We start from the raw sequence: 22,866 nt of genomic DNA, 5'->3' as shown, positions 1-22,866 counted from the left end.
AAAATGGTTAAACATGAGAAGCTTTATATAGTGCACCAAATAAGAAAAGTTTAATTAGTTTATTAATTAAAATTAGTCTGAGAGTTGCTGCAAATTATAATATATTTTTTTTGTTGATAGAAGAGCAAGTGAAGAGGTTTAATCTGGAAAATGGATCAAGTAGCAACCACTTCGATATTATATGCACACGTACATGTAAATTCTAAATAATATTTTGATAAGGAGGAGCGGATGGGAAACTTTATGCCGAAATTGGATTTAATTTAAGATTAATATAAATTAAAGTCAAAAGGGCAAGCATCACTTTAAGGTTGTACACTTTAATGGCCAGACTAATCGAGAGAAACTTCGGCGGAAGAGATATGTAGTTAGACATGTAAAGTAAGTTACTATGAAGTTGTCATGTCGACATAAATAGATGTTTCTTTCAATTTTTTTTTCATTTTACATTTAAGGAGATGAAGCAATACAAAAGGAAGTGCCTTCCCTTAACAATTTGGGTGTCTCCATGGAGGAACGATACAGCCAAATATAATAAGAATGTGTACAATGAATTGGGCAAAACTGGTTCGATTACTAAAGAAAAACCTCTATGTACACGGGATTCTACAATGAAATAAGCCCGAGTAAATCACACGCTGCTGTGCGTTGTAACTGAAAACTAAACTACTCCACTTCAATGGGTTTGAGATCTGGCATAGCTCATTTAGGTAAGTTGTATACTCCATCCACGCTCAGCGAGTGCTTTGTTCACCCGCCTAGCCGCCTCGGCAGTGTCATCCAGTGGTGTATAGCTCCAACGCTGGGACATCTACCCAAATAGAAGGAAGTTCAAAAACCTCATATTATAGAGCTGCTTCGATCTCTTCTTTTCTCATTTATTAACTGAAAAAGTAAGGAAATTGATGTTTGGTGACTTACATCTTCTTTACCGGTTAACGGTCGAACCGCTCCTCGTTCCTGCAGAGAGTTCTGGAAGTCTGCAAACTTCCATGTACAGTGTTCCGCACCAATCACATAAACAGGTTTGCTGAAGGTGAACATGACGAACTTTTAGGACGCATGAATTGACTAGAGGAGTTATTTAACACAACTGATATGAAAAAGTTGGCCCTCATCATTCATCATACTTAGGAGTCAAGAACATACCCCGTACTACAAGCCTCACTCAACATACTAACTGAATCAGCGGTAATGACAAAAGCATCGGCGCAGGCTAGATGGCCCATATGTGGATTGCGACCTAGCAGTATCACGTTTAACATAAAATTTCACTTTGGAGCATATATAGGTGCACAATATCCCAAGACTATAATAACTAAGTACCTTCACCATCCCAAATGTAGACTTTGGGATTAGTACTGAATTCCTTCCTCAAAACTCTGGACACCTGTTCGGGAGTTCTCCTAGAGAAAGATATCCTCACACTTCCACAGCTCCAAAGAACATTCTGCAGCATAGCCACTAAATGTTTCGCAAGATCCGCATCATATGAACAGTTTCCTATGAAAAGAATATGGATGCAGGACTATTTGATTATCTCCGCAATAAAAAGCAGGAAGGGAGAAACTACTTTAAACAATGCAAACAAAGAGGGGAACCACCACGTAATTTCAACACAGAACTCTGCCATGTAAAAGATAATACCATAGCAAAACCAGCACCTTAGATGTCGACAATGTCGGGATTTATTCATGTATCAACAATTATGAAAATGACAGGAATCCATCAAAATCATTTCTTCATAAAGACGACATTATTAAAGCATAACAGTTTTTTAGATGCAAAAACTTACTTGAAGGGCCTCCGATATTAACCACAAGCAAAGGTTTTGGAAGTGGTGTCAATTCGGCATGCCAGGCAGAAGCAGCACTCTTAAGTGCAGCAAAATCAGCCTGATGAAGAGCTCCCACGGTGAGAAACTGAAACACATAATAGAGAACCTGTCAACTAAATTATACCAGAAGGACATTTGTACAATAGTACAAGTATTAATCTACCCAGATGACAGATACTCACAACATTTTTGCCTGGTGGTTCCCGTGGAGTGATCCACCTCCGAAGAAGCCAAGGAATTTGCTTCTGTGCATGGGTAGTCAATGGGTAATAATCATGGCGAGGAGCTATCACCAAATCAAACCTATCCACATGCGACCTTGGATGTTGAATCTGGAACATGTCATCAAAGAGAAACTAATAGAATCAGATGCAACCTTGAAATTGTATTATCACGTTCGTCATTTCATTACAACCATGTTACAAAGTGAGCCAAACAAAAATTTAAACAGAAGAAAAATAGTCATTAACCTTAAAGATGAACATTTGAAGAAACTATCACATACCCCAAAAAATAGAATAAAAACGAAAAGAAAATATGTTATCCCTGTGGCTAGTAAAATATATGCCACACGCTAATGTACCATTCTATCTAAAGCAAACAGTTCATTGCATTTCTCCAAACCACATGTATCTCCAGAATAATTTAAATCCAAATAAATAAGAGACTGATCTTGAAATTCTCATAAGAAGTATAACATGTTACAAACATAAACAACATCTAAAACACAAGACGATTTTCCTTTTGGAAGGAACAAAGGGAAGGGTGATTAGATAGTATGGATACTAGAACTCACGAAGGTTCACTGGTTCACTAGTCTGTGAAAGAAAATAAAAGCAAATGGTTGAACTGATGCAGTGCCTCACTTTTTTTTTATCAGCATTAAGTAATTACCAGTCATATTATCGTATGCATCTCTTTCTAGGGGGATTGAACCTTAACCTGGACAAGAAAAACATTTTCGGGAGCCAACTGTTTTATGGCGCTTGAAACAGGAATGGTGTCCCGACCAGATGCAACCACCAGCAACGGGCCATCTCTGGACAGAAAATAAGGAATGCATATAGATGTTTTACTAATAACGAAATTACTGAGCAAAATTGAAAATTACCCAAATTCAAAATAATATCATACATGTTATATGAGCTTGTGAGGCAAGTAATATGCTACCTATCCAACTAATAGAACTCGACAAAATGTTCACATTTCTTGATTCAATTACGAAAACCCGGAAAAGAAGTAGCCACACATACTTGTCGAATGTTCGACGGGCCATTTCTGCAATCTGCTTTGCATCAGCTTCCGGAATATCAGATGAGAGGCCTGAGCTAGCACAATTTTCAGCACAAAAGCAGTCATCACCCAGTTCAACCCTTCTCTTCAATGGATTCAAGCATGTGAGGTCCGCATGAAATCCACGCAGACCCCACGTAACAGAAAGTACAGTAGAAAGAATTACTGAAAAAGTTTCACATTGCAAGTGCAGCATAAAGGAGAATAGTCAAGTACCTAATTTTTCAGAAGAAAGATGCAAAGGCACCACTTTTTTATGGAGAGGGAGTGGAAGCCAGTGAAGCCAGTCGTTAATCCCGCCTCTTGGCCGCCTAACACGCTGCTTAATCATCATTTATAAACCAATCAAACCAACCAAAACAATGCCTAATAAACATGCTCAAAACCAGATTAGCAAATGATTAAATTTAAACAAGAACAGAAACCCAATACCAATACCAACAGTTTTCTCAAATTTTCACAAAAAGATTGAAACTTTGATTACTTACGTAAAGGGACTGACGACCCCAGAGGCCGAGCGCACGAACCAACCCAATGCTCTGATTCTCCGCGCCGGCGAACCCGTTTCCGATCACGACGGCTCTTCTGATTCCGGTTGCTCGGTGGACCCCACCTTGGAACATCTCCGCCATTCCCGGAAACCCGAAGGCCTCCCCTTCGATTCCCTCTTCACTCACTTTCTTTCCCTCTTCTGAAGAGTGGGTGATTCTTTTCGTCTCTGAGCTGCTCTGCTCATTCTTTCCTCTTCCTCTTTTGCTTGCTCGTTCGAAACGGCAAAATCCCAAGCCAAATTCGAAACGAACGACAGGTCGTACAACGAAAACGACATGTCGGAGTTGTGATTCCTTGTTCCCGATTTCAAATTTTGTAATTTAATCTTCCTAGCATAAACCATTTAGTAAACCCATCCATTTGGTCTATAATTTTACTGAACCTACGTTGAAGAGCAATGGACGTTCGGTGTAAAATAATAATATGCTGATGGACCTCCGGTGTAAGTTTATAATGTGAATCAACCTGTACATGCGGTTTCTAATCAAAATTAACATGTTATGTTATGCATTTCGTTTGATTATTAGAACCGGTAAATAAGTTAAGGATGGTAATGAATATAGAGGCTTCATGTTTAAATGGCTAAAAATGTCTCGAATTAAACATAGTAATTGACTTCGTTTTTTTACTCATATCTAATTATGTATCACTGTATAAAAAGAAATTGAAAAAGCGTGACATGTGTTCGTTGTGTTGGTTTTTCTATTTTATAAAGAGAAATGCTAACAATATTCTCACAAACTCACTTATCTTCTCATTTCAGCATTCTCACTTTTCATCATGTCACGTGTACTCCACTAACAGTCAAAACTAAAATTTTAACCATATAAAAATCCCTATATTTTTTTTCCTTTGTTTTTTATTTTTATAACTATTTTCTTCCTTTGTTAATATAATTAAAACTAGTATATGGGCACACACAAAGTGTGAGAAAATTTTTTATTTTTATTTTTGAAATAGAAGGAGAGAGGAAGAGAGGAAGAGAGGAAGAGAGTAATAGAGAATGTGGAAGTGAGAAATTTATTTATTTATTAATTAGAGATATGTTAGGATTATATGTAGGTGAGGCTTTGAAAAAACAAAATTTGGTTGTGTAAAATTACATTTATACCCTATATTTTCGAATTCATGTTCTGTTTTAATTAGAGGGTTAAATTGGTAATTTTATAAAATTTTGGTTGACAATGAATATTTTATTAATTAGTAGAGATAATAAAGATTTTAGTTTGTCAACCAAAAGTAATTAAACTTTTAATTTTGCGTGTCAGTGAAATACACATGGCATAATTAAAAGTGAAAAAATTAAAATGAAAATCTAAGGTAGACTAGAAATGTAGGAAGTTGCTAGCACCTGTCATTCATAAAAGGTTATAATTGTCATTGCACATTTTCGCGTTATGCCCCTCTTTTGTTCAAAGTTGAAACCTTGTGCTCGCTCTCTCGGTCTGAAAATCTTCGGGTCAGAAAGATGTGGGCAAGCAAAGAAGGAGGGCCGCCGGAGGTCACTCTAGAAACCACCACTGGCATCTTCACCGTCGAGGTAAATTTTCTTTCTTCCCAAACTTTCTCTTCAATTTTCTTTCACTTTCTCAGTAACCAAACTGACAATTCAATCCATAAAGTTTGCATCTTTAACTTTATTTGTATTTTTAAATCGTTATAATCGTAGCTTTACTACAAGCACGCGCCGAGGACTTGCAGGAACTTCATCGAGCTCGCTCGCAGAGGATACTATGACAATGTCAAATTCCACAGAATCATCAAGGTTTCATAATTTCTGCTTGTTTAGTAGTGTGTGTGTGTGTATATATTAGAGATATATATATATATATATATGTATGTATGTATGTATACTTTACTGACAGTTAAATTGGAATTGGGGTAGGATTTCATAGTGCAAGGTGGTGATCCCACTGGGACAGGAAGGGGTGGAGAATCCATTTATGGGTAAAAAAAATTCCCTTGAATTTACCCATTATGTATTGAATTTTGCATTTTTTTTTTTGACCCCTGATTTTAATTAGATTTGAGAACCATAGTGAAGAACTTGTTTTGTATAATGGGTTTCAGGGGAAAGTTTGAGGATGAGATAAAACAAGAGTTGAAGCATACTGGAGCTGGCATTTTATCGATGGCTAATGCTGGTCCGAATACAAATGGAAGCCAGTTCTTTATCACGCTGGCACCGTGCCCATCATTGGATGGTACGATAATTTTTACGCAGTAATGTTAAGACTGTTTTTTACTACTATATGTGCAGTATTTAACTTTTCTAGTTACTTAATCTGCATAAAAGTGATCCTTAGCAGTAAACTTTTTTGCCTTACGATGGTCTGCCTATCTTGCATACAATGTGGTTTGATGGACTTGTGATATGTTGACTTTAGAAGTTATTTGCACGAGACATCAGTTCACCGCTCTGTGACCTATTGAAATGTCTAGAGACTGAAAAACAGTTCTTTCCATAACACTATTTCTTTGTGATTTTGCTATGAGCATTTTACGATTTGACATGCACACGCAATCTGGAGATAGTTATGGGTATTGGGCTGTTTTTGTGCACGGGAACCTATAGGCTTTAGGTGACTCTAATAATCAAAACCATCACCGTTAGGATTCTGTTTGAGCTATAAAGTGACCTCTTTATGATAGTATACCATCCTTTCAGCGGAAAATACTCTTTACTTGGATTCATTTGTTTGTTTCGATCAGTATTTTTACTTGCATGGCGTTTCTACTTCATTCAGGAAAGCACACAATATTTGGAAGGATCTGCAAAGGAATGGAGGTCATAAAAAAACTTGGCAGTGTCCAGACTGATAATACTGATAGGTATGCCTTCTGTTAGTTGTATTTCTTGATATTTGATACAGATAAATGGCCTTCTACTGTTTGTGGATTTTCTGCAAATGATTGGTCACACTGCTGGATCCTCTTAGATTCTCAGTCTGTTGTGGTTCACTGCACCTAACCAAAAACTTAAGATTCCAGAGTTTGAAACTTTAGAATGTAACTTGGTAACTATTTTGGTCTTGGATAAGCAAATTATCATGATGACGTTCTAAGATTACCTTCTGATGTGAATTTCTGTATGTTTTGTTTATAAATGTTTCCGCCTCATGTGATAGCATTGAAAAGTCTTCTGTTGAATTTTCTGGTTATAAAGTTCTCTTGACTTTAGAACACTAAGTAGAAATGAAATGCATTAGGAGACATAGATGGATCCTGACCGAATTAATGGATCCTGTCCGAATTAATGGTACCCAATTTCCAGTGAATGTGTTTCCAACCTAAGTAGTAGGGGTACCTCCTTTGAAGGATTCAAAGTATCAGTCTATCTTGGAGTGAAAGGAGGTGACATAGTAAGCTAAGCTACAATGTCTCATGAAATCTGCGAGAGGAATCTCGTTTGGTATGAGTTAAACTTTTTTTAAGAACTGAAGGGAGAAAAAGAGATGTCGAGCTATGAAGTTATATGTCTGAGCAAGTTAAGCCATTAACTATTTTCTTTTTTGCATAAATAATTGTGGACTCAAATTCGTTATACTAAGTTTTCAGTCATAGGAGCAGGTGTAACTCTGGTTTTGATTTTGGATATAGACAATAGTAGGTAGATGTGCCGAACAGTTTTAATCGATTGACATGATTCTTCAAATAATTTGGAAATGATGCTCGGTAGTTATTGAATATTTTCATATTTTAACAGTACCAATTATAAAGAGTCTGCTTTTGTTCACTTGGAAGAGATGCTGCGGAGAAGTGATAAATATGTGATTAGTTAAAATATCTTGCCGAATGTGATGACCTGTAGATCTGCATTGATACGAAATATTAAGAGGTTTTATGTTAAAGTTTTGTAAGCGATGATAGCACCTTGTCCTACTTAGATCTGTAAGTTTTGCAATTAATTGCATATATGATCGTCAGCGACGTAATTGTTGCGCCTTTTTAATACACTTCTTTAGGAGGCAGACGTAGTTTGCATGATTTGATCTAAACTCCTATCTGAAATGCTTTTGTTCTTAATACAGACCGGTGCATGATGTGAAGATACTACGAACATCTGTCAAAGATTAGACATCTTTGTTCGAGAGCTTGATGAAGCCGTGCCTTGGATCTACCAGAGTTAGTGAATTGCAGAGCTGTTGTTAAAGATAAAGCCATAGAGCTGGAACAAGTTAATTGGATAGTTTGTATCAACGGACAACTATGACGGTCGGACGGCGTACTTCAGTCTTACATGGATACTAACGGTGAAAAGGGGGAGTGGTTGTTTTCTACACTGAACCCTTATATTTGGCACCTAACACAATTTGCTGATAATTCAAGTACTCATTACCAACTAGTTTTTCGTCTAATGGTATTTCTCTTCTCAGCTTCGGAACTTGTCCCAATTTCGTATCTTTGATTCCCCCGTTGATGAAAATGAATCACTCTTTCCAATCCCACGCTCGAAATATTAATATCATTGGCCTTATGGTTACGGCATTGATTTGGAGAAGTAATTTCTCGCTTCCTTTTCACCCTTGCAGTCATTTTTTCTAGCCGTCGGACGGAATAAGAACACGAGAATCAAAGAACATAAAAAGAAGGATGAATGGGAAAGAAGAAAGCCCAAGATTGTCATAGTATCGGATAGCGCGGGTAAATCTTATTCATGAAGAGCAAACTTTGCGCGAATCATAGCGTTGAGACACGCTAAACTTTGCACTCAAAATCCATCTGTAAACAGGTTGATTAAATCATAGAACCTTGAGAAAATTGCAGGATTCAACTGTAACCAAACCAGAAAATTACTAGGTAATCTGACCAACTATGCTGTTTAAAAATCATACAAGCAAGCCTAGACAAGAAGGAACAACGATTCAGTTACAATTTACAAACCACAATTCTCTAGTCGGGAAAATTGCAGACAGCTACCTAAGATATATCAGCTCATAGTTTCACAGACCACGCATAGAAAGCCGCAATTCTAGCGCAGAAAATAATAGACTCCGAATGCTGCTAGCAGTTGTTTCCCAAAAATGTCATCCTAGGCGGGTAAACACAGTGCTTCCACGTTATTTACCACCGGACTCAATTCCACTATAAGCCGCCACGACTAAATATACCAACGGAGATCAAATCACCCAGAAAAGCAATATGGTTTCCTATCAACGAACCTCCGTACAAATGCCTCAGATATGCGCCCATCAGACTCCTCCATTTTCTTCACAAGCGGAGGGGTTAAGAGTAGGCGGTGGAACAGGACTAAATCCATTAGTCTTAATAGATCCTGGAGGCCCTTCTCTTGGTGTTGTAATACTTGTGGGATCAGAGATTCCAGCAGCAGGGTCTTCAGCAATTACTTCCTCTTGTATCATTTCCATTTGCCGTTGTGATGGCACATCACCTTTGCAGTACCTGTGCCACATGCTCCTGTATGCTGACTCCAGCCCAGAGGTAAACTTTGGTCCGTCACAGACAGGTGACCTGGCCATAAGGTCCCGGAGACCCATTCTCAAATTCGAAAGCGCTGTTACGTCAGAGGCCAGCTGCACTGCCAACTGGACATATTCATCCTCATTTTTTGCAATCAGATTTCCCAACCCTGTATTTAGTCCACTTTAATCAGTTAGGTTCTATCAGCAGTAAAACAATGACCAATTCATTGGCAAGGACACATGCAGACAAGACAGTAAGACGTGCACATCCATCAAAAGTTTGATATTGAAGGAATTGATTTCTAAACTGATGCATCTATTTACCTAGTCAAGTTTGGATAATGTTTACAAACTTTGTGCCTTTAACAGTGAGATTTGATCTCAGGTGTCCTAGAGCTTGTGACACGTACTCTCTTCTTAGCCATATATGAGATATAAACCAACAGATGCAACCAACAATAAGGGAAATAAACCAAAAGGTATCTTAGGAGCAACCATGCAAGGTACACCAGATAGACATTGAAAAAAAAAGGAGGAAAAAAATCACTTACCTACTTTGCTGAGAATACTAACACCAACGTTGTGCGCATGTACTGAACCAGCCATAGTAACACACGGGACTCCCATATATAAGGATTCACATGTTGTGGTTGTTCCAGCATATGGAAAAGTATCCAAACTACATATAGAGAAGATAACTTTGGTTAGAACCTCCAAACAAGATCCAACAGTAACAAGTGAAACCCTTCCTAAAATGTGCCTCCAGCAGGTCCAACATAAGTGAATCCGGTGAGACTTTATTGCATGCACATCAGATATTATGAAATGGTTTCTAATTTCTACAAAGCATCGCAAGTTTCTCTATTCACATTATGGTTCTCGAATTATTTTCAGGTCAACTTAACTGTTTTTGTGTTCTTTCCTTTAGCTTATTTAGAGTGACTACAAAAAATAGATCAACTGATCTTTACTAGTCAAAGATCAAGTCTCTTGTTTGCCTGAGTAAAAATTACTTCATATGTTCATTTTCGTTTTGCTACACAATCTTTCTAATTCAAGAATCCAGAGGAGATGAGCCCACACATCGGATAATTGCTCCCCTTGATCATCCAAGAGAGATAAATAGACAAGAAATATAAACAAACTTTGACACTATTCACACTACTGTCCTTCCAAATGTAAGACAAAATATCTCAAATTTACCTAATGTCCATGAGAGAATAGGCTTGCATATGATCGTAGTTGAGTAAAATTAGAGGCAGAAGATCAACACGTAATGGTTCCAACCCCAGCTGCTCCAATGTTGAAAGAAATCTCTCTCTCACACTATCACAACTAAAAGGCTTACACTTCACCACAAGGCGAGAATTTGGAATTGCAGAAAGAATTCTTGCCCAAACTTGTAGCACTTTTGGAGTGATCTAATAAGGGCGAAGAAAAGAGGAGCGAGACAAAACATTATACAAATGTAATACTATTTTTTTGGTAAGAAATGAGTTTTATAATATGATAAGTGATCAGATTGCTTATGATTGTAGCTATATGCTTGATTACAAGAACAAAAGAAACCTAACTAATACCTTTGCCAGATTATTAAAGCTTCCAAAAGTAACAAAGCCATTGGAGAGAGCAGGAGTGGGCATAACAGGCCCAGCCTCAGGGGAAGGTGTATAACACAGGAAGCAATCGGGTAATCGAACTAAGTCCTCAACATGCCTGACCAAAAAAATAGACAAAGTTACTAGAAAGTACGGTACTACCTACTCTATCAGATACTCATCCTTGAAACCAGAAGAAAAAGAGTAATTATCATAGAACTAAATAGGACTAGACTTACATCTGCTTTGAATCAGGTGGATCCGCCAGAGAATCTGTGATTCTATAATCAATCGCCGGCAAACCAGTTGTGTTTGGGTAGCCAATCCAGGTCACCTGTAAATCCAGAAATAGAAGGTTAGCTACTTAAAGAACACAATCCCGTAAACAGCGAGTGTGGCACATGAAAATGAAAAGACAAATTTAATGGGAGGCCCACAGTTTCGGACTGAAAAGAAATATATTAGGCTTCAATATATAAAGCAACTCACAATGCTTTGAAAGTTGGCCAATAAACAGGAAAATTGCAACTGCCTATTCCAGGACATTCTCTTTTAAATTCCTCAACTTTCAGATTTGATGAGGCCAAAAGGAAAAAAAAAAAAAAAAAAGATTTGCAACATATTATAAAATATGTTGTATATTATACTATAAGTCTATAAGACAAATGTCGACAAAGAAAAATACTCAGAAAACGAAAACAAGAATGTTTAAAGCCAACCGCCTGAGAAAATTAGAACACCTTTCAACATACCTGAACAGGTGAGGGCCTGCATGCCATTGTTCCCAATTTATTGTTTGCAGTATGGCCAGTAAGTTCCACCAAGATATCAACCTTATCTTCTCTAATTATGCTTGCAACCTTCTTTTCATCAATCCCATATATATCTCTCCAAATCCCACCCTTTTTCAAGACTTTCTCCCGAAACCTAATAGTCTTGGCATCTGCCTGTGACATTATATAAAAGTCAATTCCAAATCGTATGTAGGATAGAAAACCTTTAGTATCTGATCTTATAGAAAATGACAAGTTATTAACTTTATAACTGCATTGAAATTAAATATATAAAAAAAGATGATTTTGAGAGAAAATGTGAACTTATGACCAACTGAGAATTAACTAAGCAATTTTATAGTGGGTCTATTTGGTTAGGGGACAGAGAAGAAATGAAGACAGGAGACAAGGAAAACTAAACTAAGAGCATAGGTACGATGACAAGTTCTCATTAAACATATGGTTTTCAAAAATCTGTTATAATCAGAACTGAAAGCAAAGAGAGTATAATTCTGGCAAAAGCTGCAGATGAAAAAGTAAGACATGGTTTACAGGAAGCATAAACTTTAAACATAAAATGGATAACTAACATGGATGAATGTAAAAATAAAATAAGAAAATCAATACCTTCACTACTGCAGAATACATAACCACCTTGTACTTTGTGTATTCATGATGGGCAAGCGGAGCTTCTATAAAATATGAAACAGAATGAGTAAAATAATCAGGAGACACATATCCAATGATGAGGGGTCGTTCTGGATCTTTAGGATTGTCCCATGAAGTGTACTGTGGATATAACCTCATAAAGCGCCTACCCCAGTCCCTGCATGCAAATAAATTCAACTAAGCATCAACAAATCTACAACTCCCAATTTTGAGGTTAAACACTGCTCTGAAATTGGTAAGCAGCACATAAAAAAGAATATATAAACACCAATAAGAAAACTGCAATTGTCGATAAAATACTAGGCAAAACATTTATAATGTATCTTTATCATAAAGGTAATGTTAAATTACAAAATGGCTATATAACTAGCTTTAAATGTACCAATGTTTTTATCAAATTTTTTTCTCTTTATATGAAGTTTATTACATTCACTGAATAAAGAGAAAGAAAAGTAATCATGAAAAGTTAAAGAGGAATTAGTTGAGACCTGTGAGCGACAAAAAGTTTATCATCATGTCCTTCATTTATGTAGTTCATCGCAAGCAATCGATTCTGCAAGAAAATGGTCAGGCAAATAGAGATTAAAAGTTAAAACCAATGCAAAGAGTTTCTTCTGTAGGATAGATCAAGAAGCAGCAACAATAAATAAATAAATACTCATTTAGCTGCTTCCTAAAACTACAACCAAGTTATCTTTATATGTTACAGAATTTCATAGATGAGAGAGGTAAGTTCTTGTTAGAAACCAAGGAAGAAGCTATGAAGGTGCATGAGCTCAGCAGAAAATCAGTATACCATAACATTCAAGGAATTGGCAAGAAAATATAACATGTTAGGTGAAATTTTAAGATAAGTACAACTTGCTCCATGCAGTACTCATCTAAGTTGTAATAAATTAATAATCATTATATGTCAAATATCAAGTGATGAACAAGAGTTATGGTTTAAAAATCGCCAACTAGCAGCTCTAACAAATACAAACCCTACTTAGCTACAGGAAATATCTTAGCCAAGCTATCAAGTTTAGGACCACCAGTTGTTAGAAAGATTAAAAACTCAACATGAAAATGATACAGTAATCTAGTAAAGCCCATACTAAACTTTGTTTCCCTGGTGTCTGCCCGAGAGAGAGAAAGAGAGAGAGAGCGACAGAGACATGGTTAAGCTAAAGCATGGATAAATGTTTGCTTCCTAAACATCTTGAATAGCATTTTGAGACTATCAGTCAAGCCATTCTGTGTGACAATGCCAAATAACTTTTGTACATATTGGGAAAGATTTGTAATCCACGAAGTTTTTGAAAAACTGATTTGCCTTACACCTGTGATAATAATTGCGCACACAGTAGACAATTACTTACTGCTAATAAACCAAGGGCATTGAAGACGTTTCCAAGGGAGAACAACTGTCATGTTATATTTAGACATTGCATTCAGTAAACAATGGAAACATATCGTATATTAATGGCTGTTACCCCCGCGCCGGGTGGGGAGGGGAGGGGGGGGGGGGGTGTGGTGGGTGGGTATGTGGGATGATGCCACTATAGTTTTGACAATTTTCAGTGACAGTAATGTTACAGGTATAACCCAAAAGACAAAAAAAAAAAAAAAACAAAAACTTTGCACTCTTGTGAGTAAATCCCATGAGAGTCTAAGAGTATTAATACCTGGCCTGCATTTCGGGAATCGGGATCTATTTTGAGGCATTCCTCATATGCACCAATGGCGAGAGTAATATTTCCAGCATCGCGGTAGAGAACCCCTGTACATAAACAATCAAGAAAAATGAATACAGAACAAAATTCAAACAAAATTAATTATTGCAAAATGAAACACAACCCACCACAACGGAACAAGTATATGTGAAGTTGTGAACTGCAGAAATTTTGTTACGAAAAAATTTTTAGGAGAAAGAGAGCAACCTAAGTTATTGTATGCTTCTGCATATGTGGGATTTGCAACTATAGCTTTGTCAATCATGTTTGCAGCAGCATCCATTTTACCCTGCCAATAGCAAAAAGGGCAGTCAGCGACTATTTGATGTGTAGCCATTCTAGAGTCTGGCATATTAAAGGGTTTGAAATTAAACCTGGACAGTGTAGACAACACCAAGATTGTTCAACGATTGTGAGAAGTTTGGTTTGATTGACAAAGCCATCTGCAGTTTGAGAATAAACGGGATGATGGTAATGTCATTCAATCAGTATTTTAGAAGGGAAAAAAAGGAATGTTTTTGTACAAGTATCAAAAATTGCCTGATAACACTCTACTGCTTTATCAAGGTTGTCTCGATCTTTGTATATTACTCCCAAATTATTGCATGCTTCTGCACAATGGGGATTGAAGTGGAAAGCAAGTTCATAGAACACAATTGCCTGCATAAACAGAAATTCAATACCCACACAATGTAGAACTGACTAAACCATAAAGAAAATACATCCAAATGAGAGTTCTCCTTTACAAAAAACACTGACCATGTCAAACTTAAGCATTTCACCATAAGCAACCCCAAGATTGTACATAGCATCAGCATAATGCCAGTTATAATACAAAGCCTTCTTGTAATAGGATATGCCTTGATCAATGTCTCCTTCCAATTTAACCTAAACAGACATGTTGCTGAATCCAAAATCAGATGTAGAAAATTGGAAATACGTAATGAGAAAACAGAAATATAAAAATTGCAAGAAAATGAGCTAGAAGTGTTTTCGTCTACATAAAACGAAAATGGATAGACCAAACGGATGATGAAAGATTCTAGAGAAGAAAAACATTTGGGCTCATTGCAGTTAATACTTACCATATCATGTTTATCTCACACAAAATAAATACAATACTCAGGTTTCACCGCAAAGATTTCGTCATGGATGCTACTCATTAAGTTAATTTAGTAAAAAAGAGTCAGTTAAAAATGTTGAAGCAAATATATGATGAGATTGCCAGAGTATAGACACCCTTTCAGTTGTGGAAATTTAGCAACCACAAACATGGGTAAATGAAATTTATGAGCAACAAAGAAAGCATGTCTGCATTTTCAACAGCATTTTCTTTAAATAGAAACACCAAAATGTTAGGACTTCTATACACTGTACAAAATGCTTAAATGATTTTCAACATCTAATATCTCTTATATCTTTGTCAAATACACATAATTAGTACTCATTGAAAAAACAATACGCCTGGTTAAAAGTTTACAACCTATGTGTGAGTATATCTTGGGATTGGCAAACTTATTTGTCTTACAGAACAGTTTTATCATTGAGGATTGAGGATTGATTAAATTCATTTCGGTGAACATTTCTTTTGGTGTAATCTTAGCACAAAAATGTCGGGAGCACCTACACTAGTGACAAGGTAAGTGTAATAAATTCGACACCACCCTCTAGGACACAAATTCTCTTCGGACCTTGGCACAATAAAAATCGTCCACTTCTTAACCAAACCAATCATTAGCAAATAAACCCAACAAAACAATGATGAACACAGAGAAAAAATTAGGTAGCAAAACCAAAACGGAAGTTCTAGAATAAAACACGTAAGAGTAATATAGTCGATTACAACAAGACAAAATATCAAAAAAGGAAGAATCCAAAATGAAAACAGAATGAACATCACCTTTGTTCCTAAATCTGTTAATGCTATTGCCATATTATTCTTTGCAATCTCAAAGTTTGGCGAAACAGCAAGACACCTGGTATAGCATAGCAACCAACCAAGAATAGCATCAGCATAGATCATCAAACGAATTTACAGTGTGTGTGTATATATATATATATATATGAGTTAAGATCCGGGGAGACAAGCTTTTGACACACATTTTTGTTCATGTTTTAGTGGAGCCCACTCCATAATGTTTAACGGTCTGAACCTTCTATCTTTTAGGTCTTCCCTAAAAGATCATGTCTACCAAAAATCACCCCGATCCGAAACCATATGACCCTTGGATAAAATGTAGTGCTTCTTTGTATAACTGTATTCGTCCAATTTCTTCACTACAAATGAATGTCTTGATGGTTTTGGATTTGTCTAATTTTTTGCAAGGATGATCTATGAATGATGTATTTAAATATAGACGGTTCAACTTGTTTAAATACATTATGGAGTGGGCCCCACAAAAACATGTGTCAAAAGGCATGTCCAAAATGTGCATCCCAGATCCTAAACCATATACATAAGCCCCAGTTTAGACTGATAAGTAGAATGCAAACAGTAGACTACCTCTCGTAGCAAGCGATAGCAGATTCCAAGTCACCACGATTTTTGTAAATGACACCCATGTTGCAATATGCTTCAGCATACATCGGCCTCTCCAATGCAGCCTTCTCATAGCAAGTAAGGGCCATGTCAAATTGCATCATTTCAGAGTAGACAACGCCAAGGTTATAATAAGCAGGCTGCATTTCCAGAGTGAGGTAAGTATACAAATTTGTAAGAACAGTAAACAAGAATAATAAAGGTTACAAAAGGGAAAGGAGAATATTAAATTACAGCATAGTGCGGATCTGTCTTCAAAGCTTCATAATACTTCTGCAGTCCCTCTTGAGTATTTCCGGCGAGCTTTAAGCTTGTTCCAAGATCGGTTAACACAATGGCTAAGCATTCTGCAGCGGGTTTGTAGAACTGGTCTGCTTTCAGAGCTTTTTGATAAGACTGTTCCACGAAAAAGGTGAATAGTAACTGGTAAGATGTCAAAATTTTAATCATGATTAATCAATCATCAAAGCACAAAAAGTAATAGATAACATATTGTATCTTTCCTTTTCCATAGAAATAGAAAGTTAAGTAACAGGATCAGACCTCAGCAGCCTCCCTTAGACGGCCCTCTTCTTTGTACAAAATTCCACAATGCGTGTGAGCAGATGCATTCTGTGGGTCCAACCTGATGGCTTCTGCGAAACTGTCAAAAGCGAGCCTTCCCATATTCTTCATCTGCAAGCATATTCCTTTTCCAATATGAGCTTCCACATTTCCGGGATCTTTCTCCAACACGGTCTCGTAAAGACTCAGAGCATCAGCAAACTTGTTCCTCGAACGAAGAATGTTGGCATAAGAAAGAGCACCTTTCACTTCAAACATTTTCCCTGCCGGAGTTCCGCCAACCATAGAACCACTGGTACTGGGCAAAGGCTGCGAACCATTCAAGAATCCATTCTCTCCAGCCGGCTCTCCATTTCTCACATTACCAACATCCTTCTCCGTCCATGCCATTTGCGTATCGATAAAGGCTCCCTCTTTTATGGAGCAAAACCAACCTACAAACAAATTCGACATAAATTTTGGTTCTAACAACAAACTTGAAATTCAGCACACATAAAAATTTAACATAAGCCAATCCAAAATCCAAGACATTGAAAAATCAGGACAATGCTGACTTGGACAGAGGCTCGAGAATCGAGTCTCGTAACTAAGTTAGATAGCCATGTAGCAGCATTACTATCAAAACAAGTCCCTGCAAAACCTAATTAACTATCCTAAACACCTCCATTACTCACTATTCCAAACCCTAATTACATTAGGGCGATCACAGTAAAGCCACTCTACTGAAACCAACCGATCATTAAGCAATCAACCAAACCCTAATACAGCGGGATCACATACCGATAACAAGACACGGTTTTCGATAACAAAAACACGATAACAAACTGAAAACAGGGGATTAAAGAAGAAATAAAAAGAGTGGGAAAAAAAAATAAAAAGACGGGAAATTGGGATTTTTGAAGCGTACAGTTGGAGGCGGAGGAGCTCCCGCTGTGCCGAACGGCGAGAGATCAACGGTTGAGATTAGGCCACGGCTATGGCGTCCGGCCAAAGCACTCAGAGCTCCATGGTAAATTACCACTTTTAGCTAGACAGAGAGGGGGGAGGAGGGAGAGGGGTTTTACCGTTTTATGGTGTTACGAGAGTAAAAAGTAGAGAAACCCTGCGTCGGCCTCTCGGGCTCTCTTCGGACACACAGCTCGAATTGAATGTGTCCCAGAAAACCCAGAAGAAGGAGACGAGGTGGGGAGAGAGGAAGAGACGGAGAGAGCAGTGTGTGTCCCGTTAACGTTTGTGTATCTTTATCTTTAACCCTGTTTTTGATCGGTATTTGCATTTATACCAGTGCGCTAGAAGTGAGTCTTTGGGCTGCGCAAAACACAAATGACTCGGCGACTCGGTGTGAATTACGGGCAGTGTCATTGTCGGCAAGCCCCAAAAAGCCCTGGACGGAGTGCGAGCTTTTGGTTGTCTTCCATAGGGGCTACTGTGAACAAGCTCTATGGGCATAATTGGTATTTTGCACATTAATTCCGACGAATATTTATCCATAAAGAAAAAAAAAAAAAAAAACTTAGGCGGATAAAAAATGCAAAAGAGGGTTACCTTACATCATAGAAATCGTAAATCACGTATTTATCTTTAAAAAAAAAAAATAAATTCACCAAAATGACCTTGATAAGTATCGTATTTGTGTGTCAAACAGTCAAGACTCAGTTGTATTAATAACGTGATTGGTAATGTAATGCACAAACTAGGATTTGAATAGTTTTGTTTGAAAAATAAAGAAAAAGAAAAAAGAGAAGTCTTCAAAATCTTGTTAGATTGAGTGCGCTTGGCTACTCTTCTCCATTGTGGTTAGGGTAGTGTTTTTTATACACATATTTTTACTTCTCACACACTTCTCTGAATTTCTGACTGTCGGATCTAATGAATTGACAAAAATCAATGGTCAAAAGTTAACAAGAGTGTGAGAGAGGTAAAATTGGTGTGTGAATAGAACTATTCTTGTAGCCAATGTACTCTGGGTGTATGGTATAATTGGTATTTTCTCCATTTACTCCAAATATTATTGTAAAGAGAAAAAGAAAAGGAATTCTAAGCAAACAAAGAAAACAAATGTTATGTGTGCGTGAAAGAAACTTTACGTGATGCAGAGTGTCGGTCACATATTTATCTTAAAAAGAAGCGAAATCTACTAAAAAAATGAAACACTAATGTATGCATATTACATTTGTCTACGAGACACTAAATTACAATTGTAACAAGAGCGTAATATGCGTGTATAAGTGAGTCACACTTGTATTAGTAACGTGATTGATAATGTGATACACGAATAAAGGTTTGAATGTTTTATTGGAAGAAAGAAAGAAACAAATCTTCTAAAATTTTCACATGCAATTATATTGGTTCAGTCGCTATTTTTGCCCTAATCAATTGCCTTTGGAATGATAGAATTGATAACGGAGGAGGTGCAAGTAAAAACACTACTTTTGGTAATGGGGAATGGAAATCATGTGATGATGCTACCTACAATCAACATCTGGTCGAAGTCAGTTGATTAGAAAACTTTTCGTTGCCTTGCTAATCAGGCTTAATGCATTAATATTGTCACCTTGACAAGTCGTGATCGTTAAGCGTTAAGAAACGCTAAGCGTGTGCAGGCAGTTGTCGCTAAGACAACTCTTTCAGACGTTCGTCATTTTACATAAGCATGTGCCTAATTCGTCATATATGTGTTTGATCTCACTTTTAAAAATTCATCAAGAACATTGAATTGTCAATTTTTTCTGTTATATAAATGATAATGATGAAGAATTAGGCGAGTTAAACTAATCTCAGGCCTAGTTATCGAAACACAAAAGCAGCCTTACTCTCTAACACGCACAAACCGATCATAAAGAACCAAAACCCGAGATTTAGCCATTAACTATAAAAGTAGGTTACTTTCTTTCCGTTTAGAATGAACAGAAAGGGCTAACTTCCCGATAAAAAAGGCTAATTATTGGATACTTTTTTAGGCGTTTCGGATCAAGGGGCATGGTTGCCCATATGTTGCAGGGTCATGCAACATCAATATGTGTGTCAATATCAAACAGTGGTCAGCAAGCAAATTCATCAATATTAATGTTAAATGTTGGGTGCTGAGGAAAAGAAAACATGCATGATTGTGCTTCTGGAGACCCACCAGGTACTCTTCACCCCTATGATTTCACATTATTGGGCATGTTGTATAGAACCATTTGATTTGGGGAGTAGGAAAATGAAATAATAGAGACACACCCCAAAAATGAAGAGAGAGAGAAGACAAAGGAAGCCATTTAATTGGAAGTTAGAGAGATTAAATAATAAAAATTTTGTTTGTGTCAGTCGTCCACAAGAGATTGCTTTTATCATTCCTTACTAGTTAAGTTATAAAAAGTATGAAAGAGTCACTTAGAATAAAATGACTGAAAACACTTTTGATAAAAGCATTTTTAGAACCAATCCTAAGTAAAAATGCAAATGAACTTCAAGTATTTTTAAAATGACTGTAAAAAGCACATAACTAGTGTTTCTTTCAAAATATGCTTCAAGTGATTTTTGAACTAAAAGATATTTTCGCTAAAAACAGTTTTAGTTATTTTAAAAGTACTTGTAAACAAGTATGATTCTCCATATGTTCCAAGCTTGAGCTAAATGGGATTGAGAATTTGAAATCTGTGATTCATGGAAGAACCAATAGGCTCACATTATTCATGGAACAGACACTAAAAATTGGGTAGAGCGGGGGTCAAGGCCCAAACAAAGAGACACAAAAAATGGGTTCGAGAGGCATATCTTACCTCCTAATTTTCTTGGCTACTTTGGATGGGCAAAATGGACTTGTATATACTGCCTGGAGAATATACAATTTTATTTGTAATGATTTTACAAAGACGGGTCAGCGGTGCACGGTTAATTACAGTGTTACTGTTCTCAAATAAAACGTTTCGATGTAATTAGAAGTGAATTATTTAATATAAGATAATTTGTGAATACTTAATACCACTTACTACAACTCAATAATTAGAGTTTACGTAAACAACTTGGTTTGATATCATGTTAACGTTTTGAAGTGAAGAGTCTGCGGTCTCCTATTAATCGCACTGATATAGTTTTGCAACTCAATCACTTTTACAATTCAGTAAGTGTTGGATTTAAAAAAATAAATTCAGTGAATCTAATCATTGTTCAATAATGAATGAGTTACGTGAGTTTACTATTTATATTACATGAATATGTTGTGTAAGAGAGATAAATATCTCACTGACCAACCAGCAGTAGTATTACAATAAGCCTAATTAACTAACTTCATCTGTGGACTTATGAGTAGGAAAATCAACGGCTTAGATTCCTTAATAGTATACACTTTCGTGAAATAATTTCGAATAATACTTGCGTTGCCTTGTGGGGGAATGCATTATGCACTTACCTACCTTTCACAAATAACGTATTTTAGTCGTATAAACTTCATAATCAAACTCGTTCATCTTCTTAATCTTCATTTGAAGATCATTTCTATAAAAAAAAATTCAAATCAAATATCGTTTAATCTTTAAAAATATATCAACTAAATTGACGATTCATCTTAAATATGTTACTTGATACTCACATCGTCAATTTTTTCTATATATTTGGATGATTAAACGATTTTCGATTTGAATGAGTTTTTATAGAGATGATTTCAAATGAAGATTAAGAAGTTAAACAGTTCTGACTTCCGATTAAGAAATTTAAATAATAATATACGATATTCAAACTAAGTGGGAATGTCTATGGAGGAACGCAAGTATTATCAAAAAATTTATCATGGAGGCTTCAATACTTAGAAGTGCAAAAATATAATATAGGTTGTAATTTGTTGGTAAGATTATAGATGACAAATATATCTTGTTCTCTCTTTTCTGATTGGTTCCCTCACTTCCCTCTCTCATCCTCGTTGGCCGCCCTTTTCCCTTCATTTCTTTCCTGATTGGGCAAACCGTTCCCCACCATCTCTCATTTCTTCCTCCTCTCATCCGTCCCTCTCTCTCATTTCCCTGCTCCACTCTTCATCACAACTGTCCACGTGGCTCAATCAAATTGCTCAAGAAAATCTGGAATCTTCCAAAGTAAAGGTTAACTTTACTAAAATGCCCCCGACTTTAAACATTAATAATTCCTTCGTTATAGCTCCAAATTACGTTTTGTTTGCGCGCGACAAATACTACGAGGATACACCAAGAAAACGGATCTTACATGACACGACAAAGTGGTCAACAAAAATCAATGCCTTTACCTCAAGGGCATTTTCGTAATTTCACTCATTTAGAAATCAATAAAATCGTAAAGTTAGGGATGGGTTGTCACAATAGACACCATTATTATGAAAAAAAAATTATTATTTCATTTAGCAAAGATGCCTTATTTAAGTTTTGTTTTTTTTGTTTTTTGTTTTTTTTTATTTTTACCAACAACTGTCATTCACGATATTACTTTAAACTTACAATTTCTTTAGGGGTGTGATATTCACACACCCCATTTTACTTTTCACACACCCTTCTAATTTTCGACTATCGGATCAGATGAATTGAAAAAAATCAATGGATAAAAATTAATAAGGGATGTGTAAAAAGTAAAATAGGATGTGTAAGAAATAAAATAGGATGTATGGATAGCACACCCTTTTCTTTTTGAAAAAAAACAGAAACAGGTGCCAGCTTCACTAGTACCATTCTATAATCTAGAGCCCAATGATCATGGAGCATTTGCAAATTGCAATAAACATTGGTGTATCCGCCTTTCTGCCACCTTAAAAATATCTAATGGTATCTAACCATTAGTCCTTTCTCCTTTTTATGTTCCTGGTACTAAGGAACCCATGCCAAAGGAAAGACCCTAGAGAAACACAAAACACTAGCTTCCGACAACGTAGCTCCGAAACATTTAAATCATACAAGTAC

General features: G+C 36.5%; 3 protein-coding genes across 3 annotated transcripts; 1 reads left to right on the top strand and 2 right to left on the bottom strand.

The window, feature by feature from the left end:
• Window positions 1-439: 439 nt before the first annotated feature.
• LOC137713696 (mitochondrial fission protein ELM1-like) lies at window positions 440-3,858 on the bottom strand. The gene is made up of 10 exons (XM_068453033.1): window positions 3,619-3,858; window positions 3,347-3,449; window positions 3,091-3,160; window positions 2,780-2,876; window positions 2,020-2,169; window positions 1,796-1,922; window positions 1,327-1,503; window positions 1,150-1,243; window positions 922-1,030; window positions 440-811 (listed from the first exon to the last, which is right to left on the bottom strand). The coding sequence occupies exons 1-10, from the start codon at window positions 3,760-3,762 to the stop codon at window positions 707-709; spliced, it is 1,176 nt and encodes a 391-aa protein (XP_068309134.1). The 5' UTR covers window positions 3,763-3,858; the 3' UTR covers window positions 440-706.
• A 1,235-nt stretch (window positions 3,859-5,093) lies between these two features.
• Window positions 5,094-8,027, top strand: LOC137712714 (peptidyl-prolyl cis-trans isomerase CYP18-2). The gene is made up of 6 exons (XM_068451851.1): window positions 5,094-5,222; window positions 5,352-5,447; window positions 5,568-5,629; window positions 5,753-5,886; window positions 6,430-6,514; window positions 7,714-8,027. Exons 1-6 carry the CDS (start codon window positions 5,151-5,153, stop codon window positions 7,757-7,759), a joined length of 495 nt encoding a protein of 164 aa, XP_068307952.1. The 5' UTR covers window positions 5,094-5,150; the 3' UTR covers window positions 7,760-8,027.
• Window positions 8,028-8,403: 376 nt separating this feature from the next.
• Window positions 8,404-18,153, bottom strand: LOC137712713 (probable UDP-N-acetylglucosamine--peptide N-acetylglucosaminyltransferase SPINDLY). The gene is made up of 18 exons (XM_068451850.1): window positions 17,871-18,153; window positions 16,943-17,397; window positions 16,634-16,795; window positions 16,364-16,539; window positions 15,761-15,836; window positions 14,620-14,748; window positions 14,401-14,520; window positions 14,235-14,303; window positions 14,068-14,149; window positions 13,813-13,907; window positions 12,634-12,698; window positions 12,104-12,302; window positions 11,456-11,650; window positions 10,943-11,037; window positions 10,686-10,821; window positions 10,309-10,526; window positions 9,657-9,784; window positions 8,404-9,272 (listed from the first exon to the last, which is right to left on the bottom strand). The coding sequence occupies exons 2-18, from the start codon at window positions 17,351-17,353 to the stop codon at window positions 8,875-8,877; spliced, it is 2,754 nt and encodes a 917-aa protein (XP_068307951.1). The 5' UTR covers window positions 17,354-17,397; window positions 17,871-18,153; the 3' UTR covers window positions 8,404-8,874.
• Window positions 18,154-22,866: the final 4,713 nt, after the last annotated feature.

Source organism: Pyrus communis, chromosome 13 (genome assembly GCF_963583255.1).
Source record: "Pyrus communis chromosome 13, drPyrComm1.1, whole genome shotgun sequence".
NCBI lineage: Eukaryota > Viridiplantae > Streptophyta > Magnoliopsida > Rosales > Rosaceae > Pyrus > Pyrus communis.
This window is presented reverse-complemented; position numbering and strand designations above follow the sequence as displayed.